Below are 17,983 nucleotides of genomic sequence, written 5' to 3'. Positions count from 1 at the left end.
TTGTTGGAGCTCCTCACGTACGGCGTAGGCAATCGAAGCCACTCGAGGCTGCGGTGACGGGAACAGCTTTTGTAGTTCCTCCCGCACGACCGCTCGGATAGTCTCGCGCAGGTCGTCGGTGGCCAGTGACTGAATTCCTGTGTAGTTGGTAGAGTTCGTGTGGCGGTTGAATTGCCGGTTCCGCATTTCGAGTGTCTTCTCGATGCTGGTGGCCTCGTGAAGAAACTCTTCTACGGTCTTCGGTGGACTTCGTATCATTGCGCCGAGAAATTCTTCCTTCACGCCACGCATGAGAAGGCGGACTTTCTTCTCTTCGGGCATATCCGGGTCGGCGTGGCGGAACAGGCGGTTCATTTCTTCCGTGAATATGGCGACGTTCTCGTTAGGTAGCTGCACTCGGGCGTCCAGCATAGCTTCGGCCCTTTCCTTGCGCACGACGCTTGTAAAGGTGCGCAGGAAGCCGGTACGGAACAGGTCCCATGTTGTCAATGTCGACTCCCTGTTCTCGAACCACGTTCTGGCGGCGTCTTCTAGGGCGAAGTATACATGCCGCAACTTGTCGTCGGAGTCCCAGTTGTTGAAAGTCGCGATTCGCTCGTACGTCTCCAGCCAGGATTCCGGGTCTTCAGTTGCTGCTCCATGGAAGGTCGGTGGGTCCCGAGGTTGTTGCAGGACAACGGGGGTCGCTGGGGCAGCCATAGGGGTTGTCTTGGCCACGATCTTCTTGGTCTTCTCAGGTAGAAGTCCGTGTTCCGGGGGCAGCTGTTGTAGACGACGGCTTACTCGATGGTCCGTGACTACGTTGGTGCTCTCTTTACGGTCCGGGCTTGGATCACGGCTTGTCGGGGGCGTCCGGTACATGGACCAAAAGCACCTCCACCAGATGTCACGTGGTCGTGACTTCAAAGAACACAGCAGCAATACTGTGAACGACAAAACTAACTTTTATTGGGCGAACCTGTGCCCACAAAACAGGCTACACTTAAGCACAACGATAGCGGCGAACACGGTCGGCGATCGTCGAAAATCTGATCAGCGGGTCCAGCGCGTCAGCTTTTATACAGCAGTTATCGAATGTTCCAGACTAATCGTTGGGACCCGCGTGCCTTCCACAAAGTTCTACACCATTCGCGTCACGCGATGAAATCAGATAACACAAGGTTCGGCGACAACATACAGCGGATAGAAGCATCGATAACTTTCCAGAAACTTCGGATACATGCAGGCGCGTCCCGCGCTGTGCGATAAGATTTGTTAGGCGGCGAAACGTGGTCGCCCGATAAATATAAGTACACGTGTCAATATGAAGCAGCAGGCCAGAGACATGCTTATTCTCCGGCCAACGTCCCCGTCTTCCCTTGTATTGAACCTTCTCCTTTTGTCTAGAAAGCGCCCCACACTGATTCTAACGGGTACGTTATATCTGCGTAATTTTTAACTTTTTGTACTGAAATTAGCGTAGTTATTTTCTTTTTGCGCCACAGGTTCCACGTATATAAGTTTTCGCTGAATAAGCTAGGCCTATTCCAAAGGTGATATATTCAAAGCTAGCCCGATTACAGGTACTGTGTCAGCGGATCTCGGAGCCTATGTAAAGTGGTGAGCCGATCACGATGCCAGTGAAGGACATGGCAAATCAGTTGTGCAAATACGTCAAATGTGTAGAAGGTTACATTATTTTTAATGAGTAAATTCTGAGGTCTTAGGTGCCAAAACCACGATTTGACTATGACGCACGTCATAGTGCAGGGCTTCCGCATTTATTTTTACCGCTTGGGGTTCCTTAACGAGCATCCAAATGCACGGTGTACACGAGCGTTTCTGCGTATTGCTCCCATATAAATGCGGCCCCTACGAGCGATATCGAACAGGTGACCTCAAGCCCATCAATGCAACGATCTGGAAAAAGAAATGAAAAACCAACTAGCCCAAACCAACACCCTTCTATGTGTAACCACAGCAGGGCTGCTGCGGGTCTTCGGATGAAGGTTTACAAAAGGGAGAACTATCATACATCCTACCGTAGCATGAAGCTGAAACACCAGAAGAGAATCTCAGAAGGAAAACTTGGCAGTTAAAGAGAAATTAGCAGAGAAAGAAATACAACAAAGTATGAATATGAATAGCCTTGCACTCATGAGCACCGCCTACTGTTTCTCCTCGCAGGACAATCACGTGATGCATTCTTTGCGGATCCTTGAGCGCGCCAAGCACGACTGTAACGTCAGTAAGATCCTGGCAGTGCCAAACTCAACGGACAACAAATCGACGCTTTCCTTCACCGGAGAGGATTTCACGGTATCAGGTAAGATTTCAGAGTTTGCATACCATGGCGTATTCCGCGTTGAGCGGGCTCACAAGAACGTAGACAAATACAGCTGTAATTCTTGCATATTGTCACGTGGTAGTGACGTTAAGAACACAGTAGCAGCACTGTGAAAGACAAAACTAGCTTTTATTGGGCGAACCTGTGCCCACAAAACAGGCTACACTTAAAGCACAACGATAGCGGCGAACACAGTCGGCGATCGTCGAAAATCTGATCAGCGGGTCAAGCGTGTCGGCTTTTATAGAGCAGTCGTCGAATGTTCCAGACTAATCGTTCGGACCCGCGTGCCTTCCACAAAGTTCTACACCATTCGCGTCACGCGATGAAATCAGATAACACGAGGTTCGGCCACAACAGACAGCCGGGTAGAAGCATCGATAACTTTCCAGAAACGTCGGATACATGCAGGCGCGTCCCTCGCTGTGCGATTACAGTTGTTAAGCGGCGAAACGTGGTCGCCCGATAAAGATAAGTAACGTGTCAATATGAACGGGTTTCTGTGAAATAACTTGAAATGGATAAGGCCACAGTGGAGAATGGAAAGAAATACGGGGCCACAGGTGATTCTCAGTTTTTCCATACCGCGGAGACAACTGTCGCAGCAACGAACGTTTGGGCTCTTGCCGCTTTCAAGTGAAGGCGCCTTCCTGGTGATGGGTTGTGGCAGTGGCGTTCACGCTGACAACCCCTTTTGAAGCTCTGCAGGATGCCGCATGCTTTTTTGTGATCTTGGGAAACCGTAGCAATTCTTGAGAGACTGAAAAAGCGCCAAGCGGTCACTTATCGGGGGCAACTTTCCCAGACTTTCATCACAGATTGTACGGTGTGCTTAGAGTTTAGATAATGGTCCCTGTATTATTCTCGACGTGGCTGTTGCGAATCAGCGGGCATGTGTGGTGTCCAAATAGCTGCAACTTAAGAAAAGGTAAACAAGTCAGAGCAGCTGCGAGCAGCGCACCACGAATGTGGCCCGTGCTCTTGATGGCATAAAGGTCAGGGAGCACCACATGCGATATCTGGGTGCCATGTATTTTGCATTTTGGCGCATTTGGGCAAGGATGGAAAAAAATTGAGAGGGCTATCATTACTACGAATAAGAACATGTGCTTAACAGCCGCGGGCTCACAGGTGTTTTTGCATACTTCGTTCATTTTGCCGCGAATCGAAGCGGTGACATTAGCGGGAACTGCTTTAGGAGTGTCCGCAAGAAATAAATTCTCGGCAGACTGTAATGCTTGAACGCCAGTAGGGAATAGAACAGCCATTTTCACAAGTTGAATAAATCTCCGCGGTAGTGATTTTTTGCCTGAACGTTGCAGTGAGAATAGCTGTCGCCGACTTGTCCTTTGAGTAGTGTTTTTATAGGCTTTCTCAAGGCTCCGCGTTGCCACTCGGGCTCCACCAAAGACAGTGTACAGCGCGATCACGTGATGCAAATACTGATTCCCGGCAATACTACCAGATAGTGTTGCTGTCCGACCATCCCTACGTATCTCGAAGCCCGTTGCCGATGAGGTTTTCTACGTACACGGTTGCACTCGCGTCCGCCGCGAAGCGAGTGTTTGCCGTGTATCGCGGTGTGCAATAACAGCGAATGCTACGTGTGCCGGTTATGGGGTAACTTGCGTGGATCTGTTGTCGCTGCTTTTGCACAACTATAATTTGCCTACGACAACCGTTTCATGAAAAACAAACACCCTCTGTAAACGTCGCTGTCTGCGCCTACTCAAAGTTGGAGCTTCCCAACCACTTCAGCTTCATGCATGCCATGTAATTTGGCTTTATTGCTTCCTGTAAAGCTTCTGGAAACAGGCTTGAATTTGATTGAATGCAATATCACCTGAAAAATGTTGACTGCCTAACGCTACGTCGCAGACGGCAGGCTCGACCCTACTCATGCTTTCCATTTGTCAGTCCTGCCTCCAAAAGCTCCCCATGGTTTTGTCCTATCGGCAAACCAGCTTTATGGCTTTGTAAGCGCACATGCAATGAAAAAGAAAAGAAAAAAGGAGGGGGGGGGGGGGGCGAAACGAGCACCACAGGAACGCCGTTGGTTCACATAGGACTGCCTAATCTCATACCAGTGTTGACGGACTTGAGCTGCCATAGTGCCTCATCGGCGGCCAGACCTTTACTTCGTCGAGCCCGCAATCGGTGATCTCTGAGCTTTCGTCGTTATGCTGGCACCCAACGACCGACACTCATACAGTACCAAGTTCCGCCCACCATGCAGCCAAGGGTATTGCGCTACCCAGAATGCAGCGGGGTGCCTGCAGGTGTGCTCAACCGGCATACAGATATGCAGGGACCAGACGAATTTCGTACTTTGAGGACCACCATGAGAGCTCGATATTGAGGCCGACTGTTACCCGTTACTTCGCATCGCTGAGGCAATTGACGCGATACCGAAAGCCAAGTTCTTGCCACAGCATAGGAAGCCAACATACATTGACACCAAGGGCAACATAGGGGAACTTATTTGTCCTTAATAAATGAAAAAAATAAATGATAAAGAAAAGGAAATGAAAGTGGATCAAAAAACAACTTGCCGCAGGTGGGGAACAATCCCATTAACAATGCGAATGCTGTGGGATCGTTCCCCACCTGCGGCAGGTTGTTTTGTCATCCACTATCATTCCCATTCATTTATCGTTCCTTTATTTCATTGATTAAGCACAAGTAATTTCCCCTATGTTGTCCTTGGTGTCAGTGTTTGTTGGCTAGTTACAAAACTTTCCCTGTTTCAACAGAGTTCAGAAAATGTCCCCAAGAAGCCCCCCTGTTTTTCGGGTCTTGACGTCCGTATTTGGGTAGGGCCGAAGCCCTTCCTGTACTAGAGTCAGTACCCTTAAACGTGACGCCAAGTAGCTTAAGCTTAAGTGACGCCTCGTGTTGTTGTTTAAAGTGTTATGTACTGGGGTAAGCAATTAGGGAAAGTTAGGATTATTTATCGACACTGTGCATATAAAGAAAATGGAATAAAACTCAGACAAAAAAGGCTAGCGAACGAGTGTTGCAAATCGACTCAAAACAATTATGCTCCCTAGCAAAGTTCGCACAGACAGCCAACCCACATCCCTTCTTGACAAACCCAGACATTCCCCGGCCCTTACCGTTTCCCTACAAAGCATGGATCTGGCTTCTAAAGCCATGCCAATAATGCCCACTGTCTTATCCGGAAAGATCTCCCGCAACGCCGCATATTTCCTTTTATTTGAGGCACACATTCGGAGAAGTATGTCCTCATTGGCGTCCCAGGTGACGGCGAAGTCCACAATTGTCACCTGGTTGCCATCTTCAACTACGAGGTCAGGTCTTAGGCGAACATTGTCTTTTGTTACCAGGAGTCCTTCCGTTTGAACATTTGCTTGAGGGTTGCGCTCTTTTACCATCCGAACTACGTTCTTAGTGATAAAGTTGTGGCGTTCTACTCTAGGTAGGTGGACACTGGGGCATTCCTGTAGAATGTGGAAGGTCGTTTCTGGTTTTTGGTTGCATCTGCGACACAGACGTGAACTTGGGTCCGTGGCGTGCCTGTTGGACAGAGTTCGGGTAAGAAATGTATTTGTACGCAGACGCAACGCCTTGATGCGATCTCCATCCTTGAGCTGTTTTGAATCGTAGGCCAACCAGGAGTTTGCCGTGACTTGCGCTTTGTGGGCAAACAAGTCTTGGTTACCATACTTCGCGATCTGCTTCCTCCACCAAACCACTGAGCCTCTCTTCAAAGCGGCTTTAACTTGGGCGGGCGGCATCTGTAATCTCAGTGGAGGTTTCGAAGATCTGTGCTATGCGTTGTATGCAAGCGGACAATACTTCCCTAAAGAGTTCATCTACAAACTCGTCACCAAGACGAACCAGATGGCACAGTGCCTTATACTGTGTGACTAAGGCAACTCTTTGAAGTTGCAGCATCCCCAATCCGACACACCGAGTAGGCATCCATATGTGACTGTTTGGGAAGCCCTGGGGTAGATGCAGTGCCGTCTTTACTTCTTTCGCAATACGCCTATCAAGGCGCCCAGCCTCTGCCTGCACCTGCAGTGAATTGGAAGCCCCATACAAGTACGCCGGTTGAACCAGCTGTCGCCAACAGTGGATCTTTTCTAACGGTTTGAGTTTAGCAAAACCAATGAGCTCGAAGAGCTTGTTTGCTTTTTCCGATTCGACTGAGGGTGCTTTATTGATAAAGAAATGTAGGCCAAGATATTTGATCGGTTGATCTTTCTGAACAGGAAGGACGTCTGTCCCTGCTACCGACATCGAATCAATATTGTAGTCGAATCCCTTGATTATATGGTTTACCCGCCAACCGAAGTACTGAGATTTGCGAGGGTTAATTTCAAGACCAACATTAGTAATGAATGTTTCAGTCTGATCAGTGAAGAGAGTCCCTCATATGTGTCCGAAACCAGAACTATGTCATCTGCAAATGCTATCGCTGGTATGTAACTACCGTTAAGCTGAATGCCTAGTTTCAGCTTGTTCAATCTCTGTAGAAGAGGATCTAAAACGCAGTTAAATAGAAAAGGTGATAGTGGGTCACCCTGTTTAATACCCCGCTGAACCGGAACCCTTTGCGAATCTGTTAACCCCCCACACCAAAATGTGGTGAAGCAGTGCTTGTACATATCCTTTAATATGTGTTGCATGCGTTCAGGGATACCCCGCTCTGACAGAGCCATGAAAAGTGCATTGTGGGATACTGAATCAAACGCCTTTCTAAGATCTAGGCTCATCGCATAGAAAGGACGGTGCTTCTTCTTTAGCGTTCGAATTAAAGCTCGTAGTAAAAGTACGTTAGATAAAGTAGATTTGTCATCCTGAAATCCCGCCTGGAAATTATGAAATAGATTGTCTTCTGTGAGACGCGACAAAAGCATTTTTGAATAAACGCGGTAAAGAACTGGAGAGACTGTTATAGGTCTGAAATCTCCGGGACCAGAACGATTTTCACATTTCGGTATGAAGACGGTACTGGACAATTTCATTTCAATAGGAATGGATCCGAAGACAAACCAATTGTGGAAGAGATGTAGCAATACATCTGAGGGAACTTTCTTCAATTCAGCTATTCTAACACCATCTGGTCCTGCAGCGGATTTGTTCGGGAAGGATTAGAAGGCTCGACTAACCTCGTCAGCCACAAAGAGACTCTCATCAACCTCTGTTCTAGCCTAGCACTTGAGACCCCCCGTACCGGAGTGGATTCTGCCCTGAATATTAGGTCATATTCGTTATGTAGATCCTGTATCGCACACCCCGCTTGAGATCCACCAAGCAGGAGAGAGTCCCCAAGGGCGGCAGGTCCCAGGTCATATAAACGCTGATGCTCGGCATATAATGCCCGGCGGCGATTTTTCCTTGGCAACTCTCGAAGCCTACGTTCACGCCGAACTTGATATCCGAGTTATCCTTCTTGAACATAAATGCCCGTAGCATATTAAACAAAATGGATTCCCTTGAAGCCTTGATTCTTGCATATGAACCTGACTTTCTAACACTAACAGAAACCTGGCTAACAGCTGATATTAAAGATGTTGAGATAGCCCCTGCCAACTACGCTATCATCCGGAAAGACCGGACAACACGAGGCGGTGGCGTGGCCATTCTAGTAAAGAAAGAAATCCCGTTTTTAATGTTACCGGATGTTGCGGGCGTTGAGGCTATCTTTTGTAAACTGCGCTTCGCATCTTATACTGTTGTCGTAGGCTGCGTCTATCGCAGTCCTTCTTCCGGCCTCGACAGTGTGCGCCGATTGCATGAATATACTGAGCAATATGCATCAGGGTCCAGATTAATAATTGCAGGTGATTTTAACGTTCCTGAAGTGAATTGGCAAACAATGCAGCATCATTCACCCTGTGCGGATGTGTTACTTGACTTTATGTTATCGTTCAACCTTACACAAATTGTAACTGAACCTACACGTGTACAGGGATCCAGCTGTTCCATACTAGATCTAATATTCCTCAGCAATTACTTCATAAATGACGAAACAAGAGTAAAATTACTAGATGGTATTTCGGATCACAAAATTACCCATTGCACTATACCCCTTCATGACAGCGTTACCCCTCAGCAAATCATCGCTTACCCCGACTATAGTAAAGCTAACGACACTAGTATACTTGATTACCTGATTAATGGATACCACACGTTTTTGCAACTTTCCCATAACAGCACTACAGACATCGATACATTGTGGCTCGCATTTTCCGTCATTATATCTCATTGTATAACCAATTACATACCTACTAGAAAAAAGAAACTTTGTGGTTTGTGCAGGTCGAGCATTGAACCCACTTCATGCTTTAGTGACGCTGAATTTGAAATCGTGGACAATAGACGTTCAGTGACTTTCGGTTGTCTTTTCTCCTGTTTCTCCGTTGCGTTCTATTGGTCGTGGATTAACTGTGAAAATATGTTCAAGTAACTGATGTACCCTCTCTCGTTGTGCAACACCACGTTTCCAGAAAATTTCGTTAGCGCTACTGAGCGAGATGAGTCATTTTATTTTGAAGTAGTGAAGGTAATGAAGCTGTCGTTGCATCAAAATATGTAACGCTGCAAAGAAACACTCACCTGTTCCCTCAGTGTAAAACATGATTCACACGTGATAAAATAGTCTAGTTGAAACACTCAATAATGGCGCGTTCAGATGTTATTAGCTTCTTAAGATCTTATTAGATCTTATTATGATCTTATTAAGAATAAGAATGGGCTGGGGTGCGTTTGGCAGGCATTCTCAGATCATAAACAGCAGGTTGCCATTATCCCTCAAGAGAAAAGTGCATAATAGCAGTGTCTTACCAGTACTCACCTAGCGGGCAGAAACCTGGAGGCTTACGAAAAGGCTTCTGCTTAAATTGAGGACGACGCAACGAGCTATGGAAAGAAGAATGATGGGTGTAACGTTAAGGGATAAGAAAAGAGCAGATTGGGTGACGGAACAAACGCGAGTTAATGACATCTTAGTGGAAATCAAGAAAAAGAAATGGGCATGGGCAGGACATGTAATGAGGAGGCAAGATAACCGATGGTCATTAAGGGTTACGGACTGGATTCCAAGGGAAGGGAAGCGTAGCAGGAGGCGGCAGAAAGTTAGGTGGGCGGATGAGATTAAGAAGTTTACAGGGACGACATGGCCACAATTAGTACGTGACCGGGGTTGTTAAAGAAGTATGGGAGAGGCATTTGCCCTGCAGTGAGCGCAACCAGGCTGATGATGATGATGACAGATCTGATCATCTACATCTTTTTCGTCTCTGTGTGAACTCTGGCTGGTCATTAAACAAGGACTGGACTGCTGCGTTTAAAGTGGCGGACTGTGCTGTGCTTTGAAGACTGCAGTTCGAGGCAAGGTGCACCATCTCAAAGGTTAACGACCCATTACTTGGGGAAAACTCTCAGTGGACCTCCACGACGATGTAACATTTGTCAGTGCACATAGGAACGCTGAACTTGCTTTTCTGACTCATTTATATTTGCTGTCATGTTTCTACAACACAGAACACTGACGAGTAACAAACCTGTTTTCTCTCGCTAATTTCAGTAGTATTTCCTGATAAATAGGAAAAAACTGGTTTTGAATATTGTCGGGATCGCCAGTCCAGATGCCGCTATTGCTAATGCGAATAACGAATCAGCAGCCGCATCCCAATGATGATGATGCGTGGACGTTGGTGTCGGACTGGCCACGTAATCTTCTGTGGATCTCGGAGCAAGCGTGGCTTTAAAAGTCAACGCCGAGAACGATCAAGGGGTGACTGCTGGACCACGGCGGCAAGTGCCAGTGCGTGGGCCATGCTCCCGGCTGGGGCCAAGGTTAATCAATCAGCGGAAAGTGACAATTGCAGGAACCGTGGACACATTAGTTTAGTAGCATCGAATTCGCTCTTCGTGCGCACAGTGATATTCAGCTTGGGAGGTTTAATTTACAAAATAGCGTTTTGCTCACGTGAACCACTGCTGCCCCTTCCTGATGAATTCTACGATGGACCTTGGAAAGAAGCCAGGGCCCTTTAATGTATCATTACATACCCAAATAATAAAAGAAATGCGGGGTAAGAAGCCAACACTATACAAAAAGTTGGGAATGGGTTAATAATAAGCCTCTTTTTTCTTCTTCTTGAGAACAGCATTTTCTCTTACGCTGCAGGGAGCCTTTGCCCGCGCGTGTGGGACGGCATCCTTTGCTGGGACAGCGTGCCGGCAAACACAACGGCCCGGGTACCTTGCCCGGCATACCTTTACGGCTTCGACACGAGCCGTAAGTATGCTACTTATCGCTCGGTGTAGAGTACACTTTGCTGCAGAACTGAGCATTGAACCAGAAGGAAGCTACGTAGACGCGCGCACGCACAATGCCACTCCACTGGTGCGTAAGCCTGCACTGAGTGCAGGGCTTGCTTACGCCAAGTATTTTACCTGTAATGATTCCGCCCTCACGTAAAAAGTTCGGCAGAACCCATCTCACGATGACTGTGGACGATAATGCGTTTAGAATTTAATTAATATGTTACGGTGGGAAAAGAGGACAATGTCGGAGACGGTGCAGACGACGAAGTCGCAACAGCCTCTCGGGATTCTCAGCTGCTGTTTTTGTACGCCTTGTAAATACATCGTGTAAATAGTTTTATACCCGTGACATTTTGGTGAAGATGCGGGGTAATCGACGCAGAATCTCCATGCGCCGTCCTTCTTTTTGACCAACACGACAGATGACGCCCAGGGATTTGACGATGGCTCAATTATGTCTTTCGCTAGCATCTTGTCTACTTCCGTTTTGATGACGTGACGTTTCGATCCTGTAACTGGGTAAGGTCGCCGATGGAAGGCTGGATCATCGCCTCTATGTACACGATGTTGGACAAGTGACGTCTGGCCTAAGGGTAGGTTGTTCAGGTCGAATATATGCTTGTAGGAAAGCAATAGACTGCAGAGCTGTTCCCTCTCGGCAGGAGTGACATACGAGCGATCTTTTTCCTAATGTGGTTGTCAGTACATTTGGCAGACCGGAAAGGATCACAGGAAGCGTAGACGGCAAAATTCTCAACGCAGCTAACTTCGAAAGCAGTGATCGTAGCCAGACAGAATTTTTTGGCAGAATTTGCTTAGCGAGCCCGAAATCCACCACAGGGAGATACGTGCGATTTTCTGTGACCTTCAGTATTGTATGCGGGACAGTGACGTTGTGGGTGAGAACGATGGCTGTTCTGGGAGCATAGATGTAATCACCATCGGGAACTGGCGCAGAAGGCGACATTTCGATGTATGTCAAGGCCTGTTGTGAAACGTGAACAAAATCAGTCGGTCTTAGGCGAATTTCGTGTGGTGTCGGAGGGACGTCCAGTAGAGGCAAGTCAAGACGCACAGTACTTGTGGAACAATCAATGAGCGCTGAATGGGCGCAGAGAAAGTCTAGGCCTAGTATGATGTCATAGGGACGTTGGTCAAGTACAGTTAAAGGACGACAGTATGGCAGCCGGAAATGCTCACATGTGCAGTACACATTGAGACCACGGTCACTGTGCTACCGTAGGCAATTCGTACGAACCAAGTAAAGGCAAACGTTACAATTTTCTTTACATGGCGGCGTAGGCGGCTGGTCATAATCGACATGTGTGCTCCGGTATCTAATACTGCTGTGACGCGTGTGCCATTAACTTGGACATCATGAAGGGTATATCTCGTAAACAGCGTCAAAGGAGGATTTTGCGGCGAATCCGACATTGCAGCACCACCTCGAGGTGCCGCATTGCCTAGTTTTCCTGCTGAGACGGTCCTGGGTAGGTCAGCGATGGCGAGGGATGAAGCTGGGGCTGACGTGGTTGGCGACGTTGAGGCGAGGAAGTACAGCGGCGAGTCGAGCTAGTGGCGTCGGAGGCGTCGTAGAAGCGACGGGGCGAAGAACTTCGGGGCGAACATGAATTGCAGAAGGTGTTTCGAGGAGGAGACGGCCAATGGCTCCGGCAATGACGGGAAACGTGACCGATTCTGCCACAGCTGAAACAGGTCGACCTGTCGTTAGGTGCACGACAGTCCGATGGATTGCTGGTACTGTAGGGATAACGGACGCTGCGAGGTGGACTGCAATATGACTGAGACATAGGAGCAGGGCGGGTGTCAGGGCGACTCAAGGAGCAGGCACTGGGAAAACCCATATTGGCGATATCCTGGCGAACCACAGACTGGATCAGCGATATCGTCTCAGCAGTGTTGTTCCAATACGTCTCTTGAGGCGAGGCAGGAAACGCTGCTTCGAGTTCGCGGCGTACAATTCGGGTCACGTTTTCGCTTGGTGGTGGCGAGCTAGATTGGTCGGTGGGGTCAGTACAGGAAGAGGTCGCTGCAGTATTTTGAAGCCGTGTAAATTGATTGTATATACGGCGACCCTTCGCCTGCTCGAAACGGCGGCATTCCTTCATGATGGTGTCAACACTTGAGAAGTTTCTTAAGACCAGAAGGTTGAATGCGTAGTCCGCGATGTGTTTGATAATGTGTGCAACCTTGTCCGCCTCTGGCATGGACGGATTTTATGACAGAGGTCTTGGACGTCCTGAATGTAAGACATACGACTCGGTAGCAGTTTGGGCACGCATGGCGAGTTGTTGCTTGGCGGCTAGTTGTCGACCGGTCGGATTGCCAAAAACGCTGGAAAGCTTTTCTTTGTACAAGTCCCAGATGGTTAGCTCTTACGCGTGTGTGTAAAACCACGTTCGCTGTGTTCCGTCGAGGTAGAACACGACATTGGCCAGCATTATGGTGGGATTCCACCTGCTCACCTTGCTGACGCACTCATACATCTTCTAAATTCCATTCTTCTACGTCAACACCATCGAGGCTAGTGAACTTGCCGGGGTCTTGCGGCTGGGGTAGAGCAATGAAATGGGTATGCGTAGTCGGAATTGCAGCTGCAAACGCGGTGCCTTTCACTGGAAGCATGGTCCCAGGCTGGGTGAGACGTCCGCTGCGGATTTCCGTGGCGATGATGCGTTAAGTCTCGCGATAAAAACGCGTTGCGGAAATCGTGCCATTCTAACATTGCTGACAGCTTTCAGGAGCAAACACGCAGGCTCACGGCGGCAGGTTATCCTTTCCATCTATTAATATTTGTGGCACAATCACTGCTGAAGGAAATTGGAACCAGGGCACCATTATCTGGAAAGGAGCCTTGTGGTGCAAGCACACGTGAAGAAATAGTGGTGATGCCGTACATTCATTCGATCGCGCGCCATATAAAGAAAATTATTAAAAGATGCAATGTGAAAGTGGTGTTTTCAGCACTGGAAAAATTGCTGAGCATGTCTGTGAAGGTAAACCTAGGTGCTACACATAAAAGAGGCTGTGAAACACAACACAGAAAGAAGTTCGTTGACTGCGCTGAGGGAGTGGTATATTATATTCCACATCAGTGCGGCAAAATGTACCTCGCACAGGCTGGACGATTTCTGAACGAAAGATTAAAGCAGCATGATTATAACGTTTCAAAGGCAGTCGCCGAACACCTTGGGATACATTGTAGAGACTGCGGATGTCAGCCATTCTTTAAGAAATGCAAGATTGTAAGTAAAGATAGTAGCCAAATGACGAGAGAGATAATCGAAGCCGCTCAGATTGCGCGTGTGTGAAGTATGTGCGTAAGCATGCCATCTGTCTTCCTTAGTGCAAACGAAATAGATTTCCTCACGCGCTAATCTGACATTTTGTATCCTCGTTCTCTTTTTTTTGCGATATTGAGTGCAGCAAAAATAATCACGTGACAAAGCCGGCTTGGCATTGGTGGATGGCCCTGTATGTACAAATTTTTTGTCGCTCCCACCTTTTGAGATCCTCCTGTATTTATTCCACTGACAAGGAAATCAAATGGCAGGTAGTGCTCTGTGGTGTGTCTTTCTCTTCTGTATGTCTAGTCAAAATGTTGTGCAATCCAACCTCTAATAATTAGATAGTTTCTTAATTTAACCGCCTACTTACTAGCATGTGAGTTCAACACAGATTCGCCCATTTCATCGTGTGAACGTACAAAAACGTCTCAAGGACAATTCATCTGCATTTTTTGTCATTTTAACATCCAGAGCCTCCGCAAACACCACCATGGCCTTATAGTGCTTTCCTTTCATCATCGATCATACGTTTTCGTTCATATCCTTATCAGGAACATACTTCACCTCATATGACGGTACCTTGTACGGAATTTCCGGCCATGTTTCGGAATATTGCCGTCATGAGGGTAATCGTGGAGGTGGTTCAGTGATTCCTAATATTTCTGCATTGTCTTACCGGCGCCCGTTCGAGTAGTCATTTAGTACCCCACTCTGAATCAGTATGGATAGGAATTGACCATAATGATTTGCAAATCATCACGTGGGTCAGCTGTGGGTTCGGTCAGCTGTGCGCGATTCGCTCATTAGCACAGCACATATATTTTTTATTTGCTCAAACCGTGACCACGCCCACCCGCGAAACCTCGATCCTGGACCTCATATTCATAGACGCCCAACTAGCACAAAATGGTTATAGCTGTAGTGTCCTCGATAGACTATCTGATCACAAAGCTGCTTTCATTACGCTTAATGTCGCATGCGCGCCTGAGAAGCCATCCTATAGAAACGTTCCTGATTTTTCCCGTGCCGATGACAACCCTATTATTCACATGCTTGCTTCATCGTTTGAGGACTTCTTATGTAGTAATTCTTCCAATGTTGACAGACTGCTGGTAATGTTTTGTGGCACAGTGAAACATTGCATACATCATTACGTCCTCTACAGGTGTATAAACCGCAACGGTCTAAAACCTTGGTACACGCGAGAAATAATCCAGCTCATTCGCCCATTAAGAGGCACCGGAAGCCCCGTAGCTTTCCTTCTCCCGACGGGACATGCCTACTGACATCCCTAAAAGCTAAACTGAATACTACAATCACTGAGGCGAAACATTTTTATTTGAAAAATACTCTGGTCACTTTCATGAAAGAAATCCACCCATGTTTTAGAAAGCAGTTGTCCCCTAAAGAAGCAAGGCGCAAATCCATGCCTTCCCGAATTTTCTAACAGTAAAAGGGGTATCGTGGAACCCCTCAAATGCATCGAGAAGTGGGACGGTAACCTGATGTCCAACTCAGTCACGGAAATTTGTGAGCCTATTTGTTTACTGCTGGATCGATTTTGCACGTCCCAAGCAGAAGACGACGCCGACTGCATTCGATTTATAATAGAGCAAGTCACCTTGTACCCATGAAAAAACAGCGTAGACGCTACTCTGCTTATTTCATTGTGTTCCGCTGCATTCTTTTTACTGTATCGCCCTATGCGTACGCTTACATACGCAGCCATGGAAGCATCACCTTGCCGCATCCTATTACGATCAAATTAGTGCGTTCGTCTTAAGGTATGAGCCCTCAACAAGAGCAGCAGAGCGAAGCATTCCTCGGCTACATGGCGAGAAGAATTTCTCACCTCAAACATGACCAGCGCTTTGTCACAGTTATCGTTGACGAAATGCATATCAAACCACACTTTGACTACAAATGGGATAACGTTACCGGCGCTCCGCTTAACGCAACTGAAGATGCAAACTGTGCGCTCGTTCTCATGGTGCAAAGCACGACGTGCAAGTTCAAATAATTTGGGCACATCGTGCCAGTGCATCGAGTAGAGGTGAAGTTCCTGCACAAGACTCTTGAACATGTGGTTTTCGGGCTGGAAAAGGTTGGGTACCGGGTTGTGTGCGTCGTGAACGACAACAACTCTGAACAGAAAAGCGATGACCCCCTTCGAATCGCCTCCTTTAACAGAATTATGTAACAGAATTGGTTGGGTACCCCGTACACATACTAAAATTCATATGAAATAAGTGGATAAACCAGGAGAATGACCAAGTTTGCTTCTACTTCCCTGAGATCCAAACAGACGCGCCACAGTCAGAGCGCATGCAAACAGCGTCATTTGCGACAATCAGGGATCTTCACAGCAAAGGGTGTGACCTTCTGCTGAAACATGGCTATGGGCTGTCGAGAAAAGCCCTTTACCCTTCGAGCATTGAAAGGCAGAAGGTAAAGCTTGCCTTGCAAATCTTCAATGGTTTCTTACCTGAGGCGTTACGTGCTCTTGGAGCAAAGCACAGCTCATTCTCTTTTGAAGCCACTGCTACATTCATTGAGATCATACTCAAGGGGTGAAGTCGAGGGATCCACGGAAGCCCGTCTGGCCAGGATGAAACAAGAAGCAATAAAACGACAGACACCGACCAAAAGAAGTGCTAAAAATAAATAAATAGTTAAGATCTTTTCGCTTTGCCACGGAAGCCTTGTTCACAATGGGTTGAAGGAAAGTTCATGGGCGCTTATGTATTCTTCAGCACTTGAAGTAAGCAGCGCGTGTACGACGGGGGGAGAGTTGCCGCACTTTGATTGAGCGTGTGACGTGTTTTCTGTATCTGCAGCGATTCCAGATACAGCCGCGATTTCAGGTTCTGGAATCGCTGGAAATACAGAAAACACGGCACACGCTCAATCGAAGTGAGGGAACCCTCCCTTCCTCGTACACGCGCTGCTTACGTCACGTGATGAAGATTACATCAGCTTCCATGAACTTTCCTTCAACCCATTGTGAACAAAGCTTCCGTAGCGAAGCCGAAAGGTCTTAAAGATTTGTTCATTTTTAGCACATGTTTTGGTCGGTGTCTCGTTTTATTGCTTCATGCTCAAGTGGTGGAAAACTTTAATCCTGAAAAAACTCCGTGGAAGGCAAAAGGGCTTAGAGACCAGTTCCATCAACAAGTACTTTCCGTTGATAACGATCCAAAAATCGACTTCTTGCACGTGCTTTTGAAATGACTGGATTAGTGGAAAACAAAGGCATTGAAAAGGGTACTCTGACAAAGGAAACTAACGCTGCTCGCTTGGTAAGGCTTCGAAGAGCATGGGATGTCGTATGGCCTTTTTGGTAAGACAGACACGGACTGCCTAGAAGATTGGTTTGGAAAGTATAGGCAACTGGCGCACATTATCCCGTTTCCATCAGGCAGATTTATGAAGTCGAAAACAAGGTGCTCCTGCAGAGCACCTTGCCGACTATTTCCACTGACCAGCTCTGGGAGGGTGTATGCAAGCAGGTAGAGGCACTATGTCCTAGCTGCAACGTTGTTGTAAGCAGCGAGACTCTCTCCAAAATGCAGGACGTCCTTCCGATCCTGGTCTACGTTGCAGAATACGCAGTGTGCAGGACCTTGAAAAAGTTGAATTGCGCCAAATACAGGGACGTGTTGACTGTGGATAAGACGATCACAGTCTCTGCCGCTCACCACGATCTCGTGAAGCAGTTGGACCGAGGAGGTCTAGTCTACCCATCGATGTTGGTACTTCGTTGCTCACAGCTACGTTGTCGTAGAGCAGCTCGCAATGCAGCGAGAACTGCTACTAATGCCCGAGCTACGCCAGGTCATCACGAAGCTGACACTGCCCTTCCTGGCCAACGAATAACAATCTGCCTTGGACGCCTCTGAGAATGGTCAGACGAGCGAAGTAGCGCTAAAACATATCCTACGGTGCAGCACGAACGTTTTGCTGAAGAACTTTTGTAGCAAGCTAAATGACAAACTCCTTGAGCTCTCCAGAACAAAGAGGTATTTTGCAGTGGCGTAGCCAGAAA

The 17,983-nt window shown here is 47.5% G+C and overlaps 1 protein-coding gene across 2 annotated transcripts in view; it reads left to right on the top strand.

The window, feature by feature from the left end:
• Positions 1–17,983, top strand: part of LOC126542924 (parathyroid hormone/parathyroid hormone-related peptide receptor-like) — a 435,257-nt gene that overhangs the window by 151,852 nt on the left and 265,422 nt on the right. For both annotated transcript variants that reach the window (XM_055077593.1, XM_055077592.1), the window contains exons 2-3: positions 2,167–2,305; positions 10,491–10,601. In XM_055077593.1, the coding sequence (XP_054933568.1) occupies positions 2,179–2,305; positions 10,491–10,601 (238 nt within the window). In that variant the 5' untranslated portion in view covers positions 2,167–2,178. The remainder of the gene's footprint in view (positions 1–2,166; positions 2,306–10,490; positions 10,602–17,983) is intronic.

This window comes from Dermacentor andersoni, chromosome 2 (assembly GCF_023375885.2).
Source record: "Dermacentor andersoni chromosome 2, qqDerAnde1_hic_scaffold, whole genome shotgun sequence".
In the NCBI taxonomy this organism is placed as follows: domain Eukaryota; kingdom Metazoa; phylum Arthropoda; class Arachnida; order Ixodida; family Ixodidae; genus Dermacentor; species Dermacentor andersoni.
Note: the sequence above shows the minus strand (reverse complement) of the source record. Positions and strands in the feature narration are given on the sequence as shown.